This window comes from Silurus meridionalis, chromosome 2 (genome assembly GCF_014805685.1).
Source record: "Silurus meridionalis isolate SWU-2019-XX chromosome 2, ASM1480568v1, whole genome shotgun sequence".
Taxonomy (NCBI): Eukaryota; Metazoa; Chordata; class Actinopteri; order Siluriformes; family Siluridae; genus Silurus; species Silurus meridionalis.
The window spans coordinates 110209-128631 of record NC_060885.1 but is presented as its reverse complement, the minus strand read 5'-3'; the positions used below and the strand labels follow the sequence as shown (position 1 = coordinate 128631).

Genomic DNA, 18423 nt, shown 5'->3' with positions numbered 1-18423 from the left:
CACAAGATGGACATCATTAGATATGACAGAGACACTCATATCTATTGGTGTACAATGCACTCACCTTTCGCCGTTTTTAAACCCGGACCCATGCTGGTCGAGCGAGATCCTGAGGAAGAACAAAGGACCATACAGGGGTCCGCGAGGGAAATGAGCCAGCGTCAGGAACAGGCTGAGGGCACGCGCACACCGCGCTCCCTTACCTAGTATCCTGTTAGCCAACGTCCAGTCACTGGAGACTCGGTTTACCGCATGGACAGAACACTGGAGTCGGGGAAGTCAAGAGGAGGTAGAGTGTGTCTGATGGTAAACAACCACTGGTGCAACAGCGCGAGCATCGTTCCTCTTTTACGCTCCTGCACACCAAACCTGGAACTACTGACCATCAAATCTCGGCCCTTTTATCTACCTCGGGAATTCAGCTCGGTTATAGTCAGTGCTGTTCATATTCCACCTCAAGCGGACATGGACACTGCAGTATGGGATTTACATGAGACAATAACACTTCACCAAACACAGCATTGGGACGCTGCGCTCATTGCGGTAGGAGATTTTAACAGTGCCAACCTCAAGTGCGCACTTTCGAACTCTTATCAGCATATCACCTACCCCACCAGGGGCGAAAGGACACTGGATCACTGTTACACAACATTCAAGAACAGCTACAAGGCACAATCACATCCACCGTTTGGGAAATCGGACCATGCCGCATTCTTCCTCATGCCTGTTTACAAACAAAGGCTGAAACAGGAAGCTCCGGTTCAGAGGGAGGTTGTGCGCTGGACTGACCAATTGGTGGCCGCTCTGCAGGAACCTTTGGATGACGCAGACTGGGACATGTTCCGGCGCAGCTCTGATGACGTCAACATGTTTACGGAAGCGGTTGTGGGATTCATCAGGAAACTAGCGGATGATACGGTGCAAAACACCACCATCAGAAAGTTTCCCAACCAGAAGTTGTGGGTGGATAAAACCATCCGCGACGCACTGAAATCCCGCTCCGCTGCCTACAACACGGGGCTCGCCACCGGGGACATGGATGAGTACAAGGCACAGTGCACTTTATATTTTATATTTTATACCACGCCATTCCGCACACGGACACTTTACACCTCCCCATACTGCACACGGACACTTTATGGACAATCAAAAACCATGCTTAAATTGTTTACTGTTGTTTACTGTTTAACTGCTCACTGCCATAAGCATTTTTTTGTATATATATATTTTTATATTTTTATATATTCTTATTTTTATATAGTTTTTATACTTTATTTATCTGCCTTCTTTTTCTTTGTTTGATTTTTTCACCCCTTTTTATTCCCTCATGCCGGACAGTCAAAAAGAGCATTTCACTGCATGTCGTAACCTGTATGTATGTGTATGTGACAAATTTGATTTGATTTGATTTGATCACTCCTGAGAGGGATCTCCCAGGGAGGGTGCTCGAGGAGGGCTACCAGGTCCTCAGGTGACCAGGTCTGCCTGGCCACCTTGAGGCCACTAGGTGGAGACGGACTTCATCCTGGCGATCTCTCTCCAGAAATCCCGGAAGCAGCACGACGAGGGAAAGGCATACAGGCGTAGCATCGGCCACACCTGAGCCATGCTGTCCAGCCCTAGAGGGGCTGGTGGAGTAAGGTAGAACCAGATGGGACAGTGCGATGTCTCTTGAGATGCGGACAGTTCTACTATCCACTCAGGCAAAAATGTAATAAGTGAAAGTAACATGTTGTCCAAAAAATAAATAGTGAAGTAAAAAACTGATATCAGCAAATTTCCTTAGGTACAGTAACAAAGTATTTATACTTCATACTACTTTATACTTATTTATACTTCCCATCTCTGCCTGGGAGCAGTCTTCAGCAAGTCTCGGGCATCCTCCTTATCTCTGCATCGACTAAGACTGTGATATATACCTGCTGACCAAGATCTCACCTCCTCATGGGAGTGCCTGACAGGGCCTGAGTGGGAGGCCATGATCACTTACATTCACACACTCTCATTGCTGGCATATCAACCCATGCTTTTTCCCCATCGGGACCAGATTGAGAACCCCTCAAGAAAACTGGCTCTTCCTGTGTACCTCAATTCCACTGAACAAAATTGGACGAATCACCGCAACTTGGAAAACCTGCAGACCACCAAGTAACTCAATGTGGACCAGGTCCGATGGAGGCTTTTTTTATTTTGCCAATTTAATTTCATTCTCTCATTTTGCCTCAGGTCAAATAATGGAAAGCCTGATCCCCTATCCCATCTTTGCTCCTGCAGTGATGAGGAGTGCCCTCTTGAATACATCCTTCCTCCTACAGTGCCGGTTTGTACCCTCCGCCTCGACATCAAAAAGCAGGTCCAACAGGCCTCATCCAGCTTACTGGTACCCGGTAGTTGTCTTCACTCCAGGATACTCCAATGGTGCTACAACTCTCACCTGTTCTGCCACCTTGGGGAAGCCGGTACATTTCTTTACATTTCATCCTTTAAGTGATCTTTTGGTTTTCTACGACGGCCCAATTTGTCCCTGTACCAATTTTACCGTCGACCAAGAAGCCCCACTCATACTTTAGCATGTGTTCTGGCTCCACGGATTCCCTCATAATATTGTCTATGACTGGGGTCCACAGTTCATGGCCAATTTCTGGAAAGAATTCTGCAGCTTTCATCCCCAGACCAATAGTAAGACTGAGCAGAACCACAATCACTGCCCCACCACCATATTGTGTGGAAGAGAGGATTTGATTATCAACTTGAGACCAAGAGATCAACTTGAGGTCACTTGCAGGAAGCTCACCCTGTTTCGTCGGACCATTCAAGATTTTCAAGGTGCTCAACTCAGTAGTCACCCGTTTTAAACTTCCCAGCATCCTCCGCTTCCACCTGACATTCCATGTCTCATGTCTCAAGCCAGTCTGAGCCCTGCTACTTAAGGATGCCATTCTCATTAATTTCCTGCCAGATTATCTTTTTAGCTCTGTGGGTTCTTGAGCTATATATTGCTATTCTGAATGTTTTCCTTCCTGTTGCTGTCCCCTTTTGGATTACAATTTCATCTGTCCTGCATTGCTGGTTTGGATTTATGAACCATAAATTTGGACTGTGTTTGCATTCTCTCTGATGCTCTGCAAATTTTGGAACTGTGCCTCCCATCTCCTGCTGCCTGACCTTCCATTAAAGAACTTGTCTTAAAACCACTGCTTAAGTCTTGCATTTGGGTCCAACCAAACTACACGTATGATTATCTGCAATTTTTTCTCTGTCGCTCTCTCTCTCTCTCTTTATGAATCTTTACCACAGGCTGGTTTCAAAATGTTTTATAATAGTTAACACTCACCACTTTATTAATAGATCTCTGCAGCTTGGTTTCAGTGTTGTTGCTGAGGTCAGGTGTCTCCGTCATGCTGATGTTACTAAGGCTGAATGTGAAGATGACAGCATAGGAAGTGTTTGAAATTTCTAGGGGAAAGAAACATGTTTTTAGTATGTTTAGTAAGATGTATATTTAAATTAAAAGTGTTTTTTTTTAGTGAAGATAAATACATACTTTCACTGGTAAAGTTTGTGACTTGTATTAAATCACTTATGCTTGTGAGCTGAGAACTCAACAGGACCAGAGTCTCAGTAGGAATAGGTGCAGATGAATTGAACACCAATATGGTTTGACCCACACCTGTACCAGCTCTGAAGATATAAAGCATATTGCAGATTATATTTTTTCTTTTCAAATTAATTAAGCTTTTTATCTTTATTTATATAAATAGGTAAAAATGTAACATACATCATGAAGAGAGGCACTGTGTAAGTTGAAAGGTTGGGAGATCTCGTATAAATTGTTAATTCTGCACTTGAATAATTGGATGAAGTGACAGCTTTAGTGAATGTAGTTGTGGCTAAAATTGCAGTGTCATCCACAGTTTTTGCTTTAGCTGTGCTTATTTCAGATTTATTTAAAGTTGTTAGAGTTACATCCTCAGTTGTAGTGCTTGTAATGAGTGGACTTGGCAAAACAGATGTATATACATTTGATTTTTCACTTAAAAAACTTAGAGTTGCAGAAGATTGTTGTACATTTGTAAAAAATGGTGGTGCAGTTGGCTGAGCAGAGGATGAACTTTCAATTGTTAATTCTGATTTAGATGTTCGAGTTGTTGGTGTAATGTATGTGGCTGTAGAAATTATAGAATCCTCTGGAGCTGTTAGTGCTTCAGTTGTAATGTTTAGAGGGAGAGTCATTGTAGATGTGATTGTGGCCATGCTTATTTCGGGTGATTTTATGGTTGTTAGTTGTACAATTGTTGGTATAGATGATGTTTCCTCTGCAGCCGAAGTGTTTGGAATTGAAATATCACTTGTCTTCACTGTTGCTGGAACACTTGTAAATGTAGTGGTTAGTGTCTTCTTTCTAGTTGTTTGTGCTTCAACTGTAGTAATTGGAAATAAAGTAATTGCAGATGAAGTTGATTTTGATGTTAATGTTTCTGTTGTTGTTTTGGGATCAGGAGGGGATGCCGATGCATATTTGGTCATTGGTGTAGTCGAAGACTGAGTTTTTGGTTCCACAGTCCTAGTGCTTAGAGCTATACTAAATGGTGATGCTGTTGTTGACTTTATGGTCTTTGCAACCTGTGTTGTAGGCTCAGTAACAGTGGTTCCTTCTACTAGAGTTACAATATAAAATGTTCTCTGAGCTTCTATTGTGCTTGTTGGCTCTTTAGTGTCTGTGTTTTTAGTAGTTCTTGTTTGTTCTGTGGTTGTTGTAGACTGTGAGGTGAATTCAGTGATAGAGATTTCTTTGGATGTTGGTATTGTGATTAAAGTTACAGATGTATGTGTATTTGCAGGTGTTTTCTTTGTAGTTGGTGGTACTTCTGTTGTAGGGGTTGGAGTGGAAATATTTAAATATACAGTTAAATCTGTAGGTGCAATTGTTTTTGATATTGGTCCTGCAGTTGTTGTAGTTTCCTGTTTTGTGGATTCTCTAGTAAAGTGTGATTCCTTGATGGGTGTGGATAGTTTTAAAATTAAATCTGAAATTCTTGACATTTCTTTTGTAGTTATTTGTACTTCAGTCACAGATTTTGGGGTGCCTACAGTTGATTCTGTTGTAGGTTCAGGCTGGCTGGCCAGTTGTTCTGTTGTAAACATTGCTGTTCTCATAGTTTTAGTTGCCTGTATAGTTGTAGGGGTAGCAGTTGATGGTGTTGATTGTACTTCAGTCATGGTGGGTGGCACTATAGTGGTCATTAATATATTTGACTCTGCATTTGCTGCTTTCATGGTTATTGTAGACTGTGTTGTAAATTCAGTGGTAATGGCCACTTCTTTTGATGGTTTGATTGTAGATGTTTCTTTTGCTTCTGAAGTTGTTGATGCTTCAGGTGTGGTACTTTTAATCATAGTAATTAAAGATGCATTTGAGCCTGGTGTCATAAGTTCTGTGGAGGTTACAGCCTCAGCCTGTGCTGTGAATTCAGTTAGAATGGTTGCTTCCATTGTTTGAGTGATAGATTGTGGCACCATTTTTCTTGTAATTGATGGAGGTTGATCTGTAGTTTTTGGTGATTTAGTTGTGGTGCTTGCAGATATGTTAGTTGTTAATATAGTTGTTTCTGCTTTTGTTGACTTTGTGGTTGTTCTATCCTGTGTTGTAGATTCAATGGTAGTGGTTGTTTCTATTGTCAGTGGTGTAGTTAGTAAAGAAGTTGTGTATGAAGTTGATGGCATTTTTTCAGTTGTTTCTGGAACTATGGTGCTTGTTAATGGAGTTAATATTGCTGTCATTTGTTCTGTGAATGGTGTAGTCTCTATTGTGGATTTTATGCTTGTGGTAATGTCTATCGCAAGAAATGTAGATGGGGGCACATTTGTATGGATTTCCTCTGTAATTGTTGATTCTCCAGTTGGGATGCTTAAGCCAAAATCTTTATTAGATGTTAATCTAGTAAATTCTTGTTTAGTTTGATGTTCAGATGTAGGTGTAGTTAATAGATTTTTCTCTGTAGATGTTTGTACTGTATTTATGAATGGAGTTATGATGGTTGGTAAAAGAGTTGTTTCTCCTGTTGTTGGTCCAATGTTTATTGGAGCCTGTGTGGATTCAGGTTTAATTGTCATTTCTTTTGTTGATGATATTTTATGTGTAGTTTGTTTTACCTCTGCAATTCCTAGTTCTTCAGGTGTGGTGTTTATAACCAGAATACTTGTAAATGCAGTTGTGTCTGCTGTTGTTGTTTCTGTTGGTGTTATAGTCTGTGTTGTGGATTTAATGGAGGCAGTTGCTTCCATTTTCAGAGTTGCAGTAGGTGTCACAGTTGTAGGTGCATTTGGTGTAGTTTCCACTGTAGTTGATGATTCAGTTTTGATGCTTGCAGATAAGTCAGTTGTTAATCCAATAAATTCTGCAGTTGCTTCAGCTGTTATTACATTTGTAGTTGTCTGTTTTTTGTGAATTTTATGGTAGTTTCTGGTTCAGCAGTTGGTATAGTTGTTAGTCTTACAAGTGAAGTTGGGATTGTTGATTTTTCTTTCATAATTGTTTGTTCTTTATTTGCAGTGATAGGAAATAAAACAGTTGTGTCTGCAGTTTCTTTTATGGATTCAGTGTCAGTAACCTGTTCTGTTGATGTAATTGTTCTATCTGCTGTTGTTATAGAATCAGTGGCAGTGGATAATTCTGTTGATAGTAGTTTAGTCTGAAATACAGATGTAGGTGTATTTAATAGCTTTTTCTCTGTAGTTGTTTGTACTTCTGTTGCAGCTGGAGTTGTGATGGTTGCTAAAAGAGTTGGTTCTGCTGTTTTTTGTTCTGTGGTGGATGTAGCCTGAATTGTGGTTTCAGTTTTATGAGAGGATTCTGGTGTTAGTATTATATTTGGAGTTTTAGGTGTAGTTAACAGAGTGTTCTCTGAAGTTATTAGTTGGTCCATTGTGGTGCTTGGAGTTAATGTAGTTTTCAATTCAAATAATTCTACTGTATTTAAATCGGTATTTATTGTAGAGTGTGTTGTGGATTTTGAGCCAGTGGCTACTTCTGTTGTTAGTATTGTAGTTTGTGGCATAGTTGTAGCTTTATTTGTTGGTGTCCCCTCGGTAGTTGTCAATGTTTCAGGGGCTGGAATCAGTATAGAAGATGTAGCTAATTTTGCTCTTGTTGGTTCTACAATTGTTGTAGCTTGTGATGTAGATATGGTAGCGAGCAATTCTGTTGTTGTTGGTTCTGTGGTTGTGTTAGTCTGTGTTGTGGATTCAGCGATAGCAGTCGCTGAATCTGACAGTATTGTAGTTAATGGTGTAGTTAAAATAGAATCCTCTCTAGTTGTTGAGGATTCAGTTATTGTGCTTGGAATAAAATTAAATGTTAATTCAATTGATTCTGTTATTGCTGTTCCTGTGGTTGTTACAGACTGTTTTTTATGCTCAGTAGGAATGAGCATTTCTGTTGTTGGTACAGTTGTAGCTGTAGTTGTTGGTGTCTCCTCTGTAGTTGCTGATGTCTTATATAGAGTGCTTGGAATCACATTAGTTGTTAATTCTGTTAATTCTGCTGTAGTTGATTCTGTTGTTTCAACTTGTGCTGTTGAAATTGTTGTAGGTGTAGTTGTTTGTGTTCCCTCTGTAGTTGCTGAGGTTGGAGTTGTAGTGTTTGGGCTCAGAATAGTTGTAGATTTAATTAGTTGTCTTCGTGTCAATACTGTTGTTGTTGGTTCTGTGGTTGTGGTATCTCGTGTTGTGGATTCAGTGATAGTAATCTCTTCTGTCAGTATTGTAATTGTAGGAATAGTTAATACAGATTCCTCTGTAGTTGTTGATGATTCATTTATTGTGCTTAGAAATAAAGTAGTTGTTAATTCAGTTGATTTTGTTGCTGCATTTTCTGTTGTTGTTGCAGCCTGTTTTCTGTATTCAGTAGTAATAGTCATTTCTTTCATTGGTACTGTTGTAGCTGTAGTTGTTGGTGTCTCCTCTGTAGTTGACAATGTCTTATATACAGTGCTTGGAATCAGTGTAGTTGTAAATGCTGTTAATTCTGCTGTTTCATCCTGTGCTGTTAAAAATGTTGTACGTGTAATGTTTGGTGTTTCCTCTGTAGTAAGTGAGGCTGTTGTGTATGGGCCCAGAATAGTTGTAGATTCAGTTAAATCCTTTGGTGCCATTTCTGTAAGAGTGGTAAATTGTGTCACTTCTGTGAGTATTGTACTTGATGGTATAGTTGCAGGTGTAGAATCCTCTCTAGTTGTTCTTGATTCAGTTATTGTGCTTGGAAATAAAATAGTAGTTGATTTAGTTGACTCTGCAGCCTGTTTATTATATCCATTGGTGGTAGTCATTTCTGTTGTTGGTACAGTTGCAGCTGTAGTTGTTGGTGTCTCCTCTGTAGTTGCTGATGTTTTATATACAGTGCTTGGGATCAGTGTAGTTGTAAATGCTAATAATTCTGCTGAAGTTGATTCTGTAGTTTTAGCTTGTGTTATTATTACAGGTGTAACTGTAGTTATTGGTGTTCCCTTTGTAGTTGCTGAGGCTGGAGTTGTTGTATCTGGACCCAGAATAGTTGTAGATTCAGTTAGTTCTCTTTGTGTCAAATCTGAGGTTGTTGGTTCTGTGATTGTTGTAGCTTGTGTTGTGGATTCAGTGATTATAGTCACTTCTGCTAGTATTGTAGTTGATGGTATAGATGTAGATGTAATTAATGGAGTTTCCGCTCTAGTTATTGATGATTTAGTCATTGTGTTTGGAACTAAAGTAGATGTTATTTTAATTGGGTCTATTGCTGCTGTTTCTGCAGCTGTTTCATCTGGTTTATTATATCCAGTGGTAGTGGTAATTTCTGTTGTTGGTACAGTTGTAGCTGTAGTTGTTGGTGTCTCCTCTGTCGTTGCTGATGTCTTATATAGAGTGCTTGGAATCAGTTTAGTTGTAAATGCTGTAAATTCTGCTGTACTTGATTCTGTTTTTTCAGTGTGTGTGGATAGTACAGGTGTAACTGTAGTTGATGGTGTTCCCTCTGTAGTTGCTGAGGCAGGATTTGTGGTGTGTGGGCCCAGATTAGTTTCAGTTAATTCAGTTAATTCACTTGGTGTCACTACTGTTGTTGTTTCTGTGGTTGTGGTAGCCTGTGTTGTGGATTCAGTGATAGTAGTCATGTTTGTCAGTATTTTACTTGATGGTATAGTTGTAGATGTAGTTAATAGAGATTCCTCTCTAGTTGTTGTTGATTCAGTTATTGTGCTTGAAAATAAAATAGTTGTTAATTCAGTTGATTCTGCAGCCTGTTTATTATATCCAGTGGTTGTAGTCATTTCTGTTTTTGGTACAGTTGCAGCTGTAGTTGTTGGTGTCTCCTCTGTAGATGCTGATGTTTTATATGCAGTGCTTGGAATCAGTGTGGTTGTAAATTCTGTAAAGTCTACTGTAGTTGATTCTGTTGTTGCAGCTTGTGTTGTTATTACAGGTGTAGCTGTAGTTGATTGTGTTCCCTTTGTAGTTGCTGAGGCTGGAGTTGTTGTATCTGGGCCCAGAATAGTTGTAGATTCAGTTAGTTTTCTTGTTGTCATTTCTGAGGTTGATGGTTCTGTGGTTGTTGTAACTTGTGTTGTGGATTCAGTGATTATAGTTATTTCTGCTAGTATTGTAGTTAATGGTATCGTTGTAGATGTAGTTAATAGAGAATCATCTCTAGTTGTTGTTGATTCAGTTATTGTGCTTGAAAATAAAATAGTTGTTAAATCAGTTGATTTTGCAGCCTGTTTATTATATCCAGTGGTTGTAGTAATTTCTGTTGTTGGTACAGTTGCAGCTGTAGTTGTTGGTGTCTCTTCTGTAGTTGCTGATGTCTTATATGCAGTGTTTGGAATCAGTGTGGTTGTAAATTCTGTAAAGTCTGCTGTAGTTGATTCTGTTGTTGCAGCTTGTGTTGTTATTACAGGTGTAGCTGTAGTTGATTGTGTTCCCTTTGTAGTTGCTGAGGCTGGAGTTGTTGTATCTGGGCACAGAATAGTTGTAGATTTAGTTAGTTTTCTTGTTGTAATTTCTGAGGTTGATGGTTCTGTGGTTGTTGTAACTTGTGTTGTGGATTCAGTGATTATAGTCATTTCTGCTAGTATTGTAGTTGATGGTATCGTTGTAGATGTGGTTAATAGAGAATCCTCTGCAGTTGTTGTTGATTCAGTTATTGTGTTTGGAACTAAAGTAGATGTTCTTTTAATTGATTCTGTTGTTGCTGTTTCTGCAGCTGTTTCAACTGGTTGATTATATCCAGTGGTAGTGGTAATTTCTGTTGTTGGTATAGTTGTAGCTGTAGTTGTTGGTGTCTCCTCTGTAGTTACTGATGTCTTATATAGAGTGTTTCGAATCAGTGTAGTTGTAAATGCTGTTAATTCTGCTGTAGTTGATTCTATTGTTTTTGCTTGTGTTATAATTACAGGTGTAGCTGTAGTTGCTGGTGTTCCCTCTGTAGTTGCTGAGGCTGGATTTGTGGTGTGTGGGCCCAGAATAGTTGTAGATTCAATTAATTCACTTGGTGTCAATACTGTTGTTCTTGGTTCTGTGGTTGTGGTAGCCTGTGTTGTGGATTCAGTCATACTAGTCACTTTTGTCAGTATTGTACTTGATGGTATAGTTGTAGATGTAGTTAATAGAGAATCCTCTCTAGTTGTTGTTGATTTAGTTATTGTGCTTGAAAATAAAAAAGTTGTTAAATCAGTTGATTCTGCAGCCTGTTTATTATATCCAGTGGTTGTAATCATTTCTGTTGTTGGTACAGTTGCAGCAGTAGTTGTTGGTGTCTCCTCTGTAGATGCTGATGTCTTATATGCAGTGCTTGGAATTAGTGTAGTTGTAAATGCTGTAAAATCTGCTGTAGTTGATTCTGTTGTTTTAGCTTGTGTTGATATTACAGGTGTATCTGTAGTTGATTGTGTTCCCTTTGTAGTTGCTGAGGCTGGAGTTGTTGTATCTGGGCCCAGAATAGTTGTAGATTCAGTTAGATTTCTTGTTGTCAGTTCTGAGGTTGTTGGTTCTGTGGTTGTTGTAACTTGTGTTGTGGATTCAGTGATTATAGTCATTTCTGCTAGTATTGTAGTTGATGGTATCGTTGTAGATGTGGTTAATAGAGAATCCTCTCTAGTTGTTGTTGATTCAGTTATTGTGTTTGGAAATAAAGTAGATGTTATTTTAATTGATTCTGTTGTTGCTCTTTCTGCAGCTGTTTCAACTGGTTGATTATATCCAGTGGTAGTTGTAATTTCTGTTGTTGGTACAGTTGTAGCTGTAGTTGTTGGTGTCTCCTCTGTAGTTGCTGATGTTTTATACAGAGTGCTTGGAATCAGTGTAGTTGTAAATGCTCTTAATTCTGCTGCAGTTGATTCTCTTGTTTTTGCTTGTGTTATAATTACAGGTGTAGCTGTAGTTGCTGGTGTTCCCTCTGTAGTTGCTGAGGCTGGATTTGTTGTGTCTGGGCCCAGAATAGTTGTAGATTCAGTTAATTTACTTGGTGTCAATACTGTTGTTGTTGGTTCTGTGTTTGTGGTAGCCTGTGTTGTGGATTCAGTGATAGTAGTTATTTTTGTCAGTATTGTACTTGATGGTATAGTTGTAAATGTAGTTAATAGAGAATCCTCTCTAGTTGTTTTTGATTCAGTTATTGTGCTTGAAAATAAAAAAGTTGTTAAATCAGTTGATTCTGCAGCCTGTTTATTATATCCAGTGGTTGTAGTCATTTTTGTTGTTGGTACAGTTGCAGCTGTAGTTGTTGGTGTCTCCTCTGTAGATGCTGATGTCTTATATGCAGTGCTTGGAATTAGTGTAGTTGTAAATGCTGTAAAATCTGCTGTAGTTGATTCTGTTGTTTCAGCTTGTGTTGTTATTACAGGTGTAGCTGTAGTTGATTGTGTTCCCTTTGTAGTTGCTGAGGCTGGAGTTGTTGTATCTGGGCCCAGAATAGTTGTAGATTCAGTTAGATTTCTTGTTGTCAGTTCTGTGGTTGTTGTAACTTGTGTTGTGGATTCAGTGATTATAGTCATTTCTGCTAGTATTGTAGTTGATGGTATCGTTGTAGATGTGGTTGATAGAGAATCCTCTCTAGTTGTTGCTGATTCAGTTATTGTGTTTGGAAATAAAGTAGATGTTCTTTTAATTGATTCTGTTGTTGCTGTTTCTGCAGCTGTTTCAACTGGTTGATTATATCTAGTGGTAGTTGTAATTTCTGTTGTTGGTACAGTTGTAGCTGTAGTTGTTGGTGTCTCCTCTGTATTTGCTGATGTTTTATACAGAGTGCTTGGAATCAGTGTAGTTGTAAATGCAGTTAATTCTGATGTAGTTGATTCTGTTGTTTCAGCTTGTGTTATTATTACAGGTGTAGCTGTAGTTATTGGAGTTTCCTTTGTAGTTGCTGAGGCTGGAGTTGTTGTGTCTGGGCCCACAATAGTTGTAGATTCAGTTAGTTCTCTTTGTGTCAAATCTGAGGTTGTTGGTTTTGTGGTTGTTGTAGCTTGTGTTGTGGATTCAGTGATTATAGTCACTTCTGCTAGTACTGTAGTTGATGGTATTGTTGTAGATGTAGTTAATGGAGTTTCTGCTCTAGTTGTTGTTAATTCAGTTATTGTGTTTGGAACTAAAGTAGGTGTTATTTTAATTGATTCTGTTGTTGCTCTTTCTGCAGCTGTTTCATCTGGTTGATTATATCCAGTGATAGTGGACATTTCTGTTGTTGGTACAGTTGTAGCTGTAGTTGTTGGTGTCTCCTCTGTAGTTGCTGATGTTTTATACAGAGTGCTTGGAATCAGTGTAGTTGTAAATGCTGTTAATTCTGCTGCAGTTGATTCTATTGTTTTTGCTTGTGTTATAATTACAGGTGTAGCTGTAGTTGCTGGTGTTCCCTCTGTAGTTGCTGAGGCTGGAGTTGTTGTGTCTGGGCCCAGAATAGTTGTAGATTTAGTTAATTCACTTGGTGTCAAATCTGAGGTTGTTGTTTCTGTGGTTGTGGTAGCCTGTGTTGTGGATTCAGTAATAGTAGTTATTTTTGTCAGTATTGTACTTGATGGTATAGTTGTAGATGTAGTTAATAGAGAATCCTCTCTCATTGTTGTTGATTCAGTTATTGTGCTTGGAAATAAAATAGTTGTTAATTCAGTTGATTCGGCAGCCTGTTTATTATATCCAGTGGTTGTAGTTGTTGGTGTCTCCTCTGTAGTTGCTGATGTCTTATATACAGTGCTTGGAATTAGTATAGTTGTAAATGCAGTTAATTCTGATGTAGTTGATTCTGTTGTTTCAGCTTGTGTTATTATTACAGGTGTAGCTGTAGTTATTGGAGTTTCCTTTGTAGTTGCTGAGGCTGGAGTTGTTGTGTCTGGGCCCACAATAGTTGTAGATTCAGTTAGTTCTCTTTGTGTCAAATCTGAGGTTGTTGGTTCTGTGGTTGTTGTAGCTTGTGTTGTGGATTCAGTGATTATAGTCACTTCTGCTAGTATTGTAGTTGATGGTATCGTTGTAGATGTAGTTAATGGAGTTTCCGCTCTAGTTGTTGTTGATTCAGTTATTGTGTTTGGAACTAAAGTAGATGTTATTTTAATTGATTCTGTTGTTGCTCTTTCTGCAGCTGTTTCATTTGGTTGATTATATCCAGTGGTAGTGGACATTTCTGTTGTTGGTACAATTGTAGCTGTAGTTGTTGGTGTGTCCTCTGTAGTTGCTGATGTCTTATATAGAGTGCTTGGAATCAGTGTAGTTGTTAATGCTGTTAATTCTGCTGCAGTTGATTCTATTGTTTTGCTTGTGTTATAATTACAGGTGTAGCTGTAGTTGCTGGTGTTCCTCTGTAGTTGCTGAGGCTGGAGTTGTTGTGTCTGGGCCCAGAATAGTTGTAGATTTAGTTAATACACTTGGTGTCAAATCTGAGGTTGTTGGTTCTGTGGTTGTGGTAGCCTGTGTTGTGGATACAGTGATAGTAGTAATTTTTGTCAGTATTGTACTTGATGGTATAGTTGTAGATGTAGTTAATAGAGAATCCTCTCTCATTGTTGTTGATTCAGTTATTGTGCTTGGAAATAAAATAGTTGTTAATTCAGTTGATTCGGCAGCCTGTTTATTATATCCAGTGGTTGTAGTTGTTGGTGTCTCCTCTGTAGTTGCTGATGTCTTATATACAGTGCTTGGAATTAGTATAGTTGTAAATGCAGTTAATTCTGATGTAGTTGATTCTGTTGTTTCAGCTTGTGTTATTATTACAGGTGTAGCTGTAGTTATTGGAGTTTCCTTTGTAGTTGCTGAGGCTGGAGTTGTTGTGTCTGGGCCCACAATAGTTGTAGATTCAGTTAGTTCTCTTTGTGTCAAATCTGAGGTTGTTGGTTCTGTGGTTGTTGTAGCTTGTGTTGTGGATTCAGTGATTATAGTCACTTCTGCTAGTATTGTAGTTGATGGTATCGTTGTAGATGTAGTTAATGGAGTTTCCGCTCTAGTTGTTGTTGATTCAGTTATTGTGTTTGGAACTAAAGTAGATGTTATTTTAATTGATTCTGTTGTTGCTCTTTCTGCAGCTGTTTCATTTGGTTGATTATATCCAGTGGTAGTGGACATTTCTGTTGTTGGTACAATTGTAGCTGTAGTTGTTGGTGTGTCCTCTGTAGTTGCTGATGTCTTATATAGAGTGCTTGGAATCAGTGTAGTTGTTAATGCTGTTAATTCTGCTGCAGTTGATTCTATTGTTTTTGCTTGTGTTATAATTACAGGTGTAGCTGTAGTTGCTGGTGTTCCCTCTGTAGTTGCTGAGGCTGGAGTTGTTGTGTCTGGGCCCAGAATAGTTGTAGATTTAGTTAATACACTTGGTGTCAAATCTGAGGTTGTTGGTTCTGTGGTTGTGGTAGCCTGTGTTGTGGATACAGTGATAGTAGTAATTTTTGTCAGTATTGTACTTGATGGTATAGTTGTAGATGTAGTTAATAGAGAATCCTCTCTTGTTGTTTTTGATTCAGTTATTGTGCTTGGAAATAAAATAGTTGTTAATCCAGTTGATTCGGCAGCCTGTTTATTATATTCAGTGGTTGTAGTCATTTCTGTTGTTGGTACAGTTGCAGCTGTAGTTGTTGGTGTCTCCTTTGTAGACGCTGATGTCTTATATGCAGTGCTTGGAATCACTGTTGTTGTAAATGAAGTTAATTCTGATGTAGTTGATTCTGTTGTTTCAGCTTGTGTTATTATTACAGGTGTAACTGTAGTTATTGGTGTTCCCTTTGTAGTTGCTGAGGCTGGAGTTGTTGTGTCTGGGCCCACAATAGTTGTAGATTCAGTTAGTTCTCTTTGTGTCAAATCTGTGGTTGTTGGTTTTGTGGTTGTTGTAGCTTGTGTTGTGGATTCAGTGATTATAGTCACTTCTGCTAGTATTGTAGTTGATGGTATCGTTGTAGATGTAGTTAATGGAGTTTCCGCTCTAGTTGTTGTTGATTCAGTTATTGTGTTTGGAACTAAAGTAGATATTTTAATTGATTCTGTTGTTGCTGTTTCTGCAGCTGTTTCAACTGGTTGATTATATCCAGTGGTAGTGGACATTTCTGTTGTTGGTCCAGTTGTAGCTGCTGTTGTTGGTGTCTCCTCTGTAGTTGCTGATGTCTTATATACAGTGCTTGGAACCAGTGTAGTTATAAATTCTGTTGATTCTGCTGTAGCTGATTCAGTTGTTCCAGTTTGTGTTGTAGATACAGTGTTAATTAATAATTCTGTTATTGCTGTTGAAATTGTTGTTGATACAGTTGTTGGTGTTTCATCTGTAGTTGCTGAGGCTTGAGTTGTTGAGTGTGGACCCATAGTAGTTGTCAATTCAGATGATGTCAGTTCTGTTGTTGGTTCAGTGGTTGTTGTAACTTGTGTTGTGGATACAGTGGTAGTAGTCACTTCTGTTAGTATTGTAGTTGATGGTATCATTGTAGGTGTAGTTAATTGAATTTCCCCTATAGTTGTTGATTCAGTTAGCATGCTTGGAACTAAAGTAGTTATTACTTCAGTTGATTCTGTTGATGCTGATTCTGTGGTTGTTGCAGTCTGTTTTCCATATTCAGTGATAATAGTTATTTCTATTGTTGGTACAGTTGTAGCTGTAGTTGCTGATGTCATATATACAGTGCTCGGAACCAGTGTAGTTGTAAATGCTGTTAATTCTGCTAAAGTTAATTGTGTTGTTTCAGCTTGTGTTGTGGATACAGTGTTAATAGGTAATTCTGTTATTGATGAAATTGTTGTTAGTACAGGTGTAGCTGTAGATGCTGACGGTTCTGCTGTTGATTCTGTTTCCAGCATTGTGGTTGTCCTAAAGGCATAATGTGTCAGAAATCATTTAATTGTTTTTGTTGAAAAAATAAATGTTTATAATTTGCATTTTCCCCAAATACATATTGTTTTAAATTCACATGACATGTAGGCAATGCTAAAGAAACAAAGATATTGGCAGCAATACTTACTCTTGACTTCTGGTTCCGCTAAATACCAACCATAGACACACTGTTACAAATACAATACATTGTTATTATTTTAATGTAGGTACATGAATTAAATAATTTTATCTTTCAGATAAAAAATAAATAAATAAAAAGATCTAGTTTCAGCTGTATTTGTTGGTATCCCCTCTGTAGATGTAAAAGTTATAAATTAGACAGAAATGTTCTGATCTAAGCTTAGTGATCTGTACTATGTCATTGAGAATGGCCCCACATGGCAGCCTAAAAATACATGAAATTACCGTGGACAGTACAAACCATAAAGATGGATTTAAGCTAAAATTTCAATGAAAGGTTTTACCATTGAGTCTATATAAATTAACATTTAATAACTTTAACAAAATAGATTTAATGTTAAATATGATAAATTACCTCGTTAAATATTTTTTTGCCCTTTTTAGATTTAAGTGAACAGATGTTAATAATAATAACAATAATAATAATCAGATCAGAACAGCTGAAACTAAATTAACTTTGGCTCTCTTTAGTGGCCATTACTATAAGATGATACACATAAATGAGAAATATCAGTTACAAACAATAAATAAATGAATAAATAAATAAATGAACGAATAAATAAATTAATAAATAAATACATAAATAAATAAAAGTTTATAGAGATAAACTCATAGGGACTAATTTATAAATGTAACATTTCTGTTTGTAATCTATTTCTGTAAAGCTGCTTTGGGACAATGTCTAATGTTAAATGTTCTATGCAAGTTAAATTGAATTGAACTGAAAGAGAACTGCATAAACAAATTAATTATACATTTTACTAAGAAACACTAACATGTATAATATGACATGACTTTTATGATAAATATTGAATAGAAAAACACAGTCAGTCTTTAAACGAAAAAGTTTACTTACATACTGTGAGATGAATAGTGTTACTGGTGCCATTATTTATAGAAAAAGCAAACCTGTTGACATTCCATAAAATCAAACTTGACTTTGTTTTGCATATGTTTTTTTTTTGTCTATATTGCTGGTATTTTCTATCAACTTTACAAAACAAAAACAACAACAACAGCAACAATAATAATAATTATAATAACAATAATAATATTATTAATAATAATAATGGTGATGATAATGATAAGAAGAAGTAGAAAAAGATCTTTAAACTTTCACTGAGATTTGTTATATTCTTGTCTAGGTTTAATAAGAATAAAGAGCTTATACATTTAATAGCTTTTCTCATTCTAAATCTTAAGAAATGTTTTATTATCATACATCATATATACAACCTACTAATTTATTTCATATATATATTTCAAATATATTTTCTAAATGGTGAACCAGAATAGTTCAGAAAATTCTATTTTGTTGTGAATAATCACATATTAGTGATCCATGTGAGCAAAAGAAATTAACACATGAACTCATTAGGAAAGATTTAAATATATACAAGATATTTTATTACCTTATTTTCTTCTTTAAAGTCATAACCAGCAGATTTTAAGTGCTAATCTCGCCTCTGTAATTCTCTCAGCAAATTGTTGAGTGGTGACAGGCTCTGTTGTGGAAGATGATTCCACCAAAAGGTAAACTGAAATTATAAGGAGTGGTTTATAGGTGTAACTTTAGTGGCCTATCCTTCTTCTGCTGTGCGTGATATGACAAAAAACTATTTTTACTCCCTTAAACAATAATGGGTGTTCAATCAGACAGAGAGAATGATCACAAAAGGAATGATGTAAAATCTTTCATCAGTTTACCACACTGCCAGGAACTTTTTTTAATGTACAATATGTACAACTATTACACACATGCATTAAATAATGTGTATTCAGTTATAATGCATTATTCATAGTCAACATCTGATTGCATTAGAAATTGTTAATTAAATGTATTTACATTAAACTACAGCATAAATATATTACATCTGAAATATGCAAAATGAAAAATAAAATACAGATGTGTGCAGCATTGA

At 37.4% G+C, this 18423-nt stretch overlaps 2 protein-coding genes across 2 annotated transcripts; both read right to left on the bottom strand.

Annotated features, from left to right (window-relative positions):
• Nucleotides 1-3545: 3545 nt before the first annotated feature.
• Nucleotides 3546-13715, bottom strand: LOC124378132 (mucin-2-like). Its single transcript, XM_046837669.1, has 3 exons — nucleotides 10652-13715; nucleotides 3779-10435; nucleotides 3546-3681 (listed from the first exon to the last, which is right to left on the bottom strand). Exons 1-2 carry the CDS (start codon nucleotides 13635-13637, stop codon nucleotides 6420-6422), a joined length of 7002 nt encoding a protein of 2333 aa, XP_046693625.1. The 5' UTR covers nucleotides 13638-13715; the 3' UTR covers nucleotides 3546-3681; nucleotides 3779-6419.
• A 67-nt stretch (nucleotides 13716-13782) lies between these two features.
• LOC124396846 (mucin-5AC-like) lies at nucleotides 13783-17534 on the bottom strand. The gene is made up of 3 exons (XM_046866185.1): nucleotides 17358-17534; nucleotides 16449-16488; nucleotides 13783-16297 (listed from the first exon to the last, which is right to left on the bottom strand). Exon 3 carries the CDS (start codon nucleotides 16285-16287, stop codon nucleotides 13783-13785), a length of 2505 nt encoding a protein of 834 aa, XP_046722141.1. The 5' UTR covers nucleotides 16288-16297; nucleotides 16449-16488; nucleotides 17358-17534.
• Nucleotides 17535-18423: the final 889 nt, after the last annotated feature.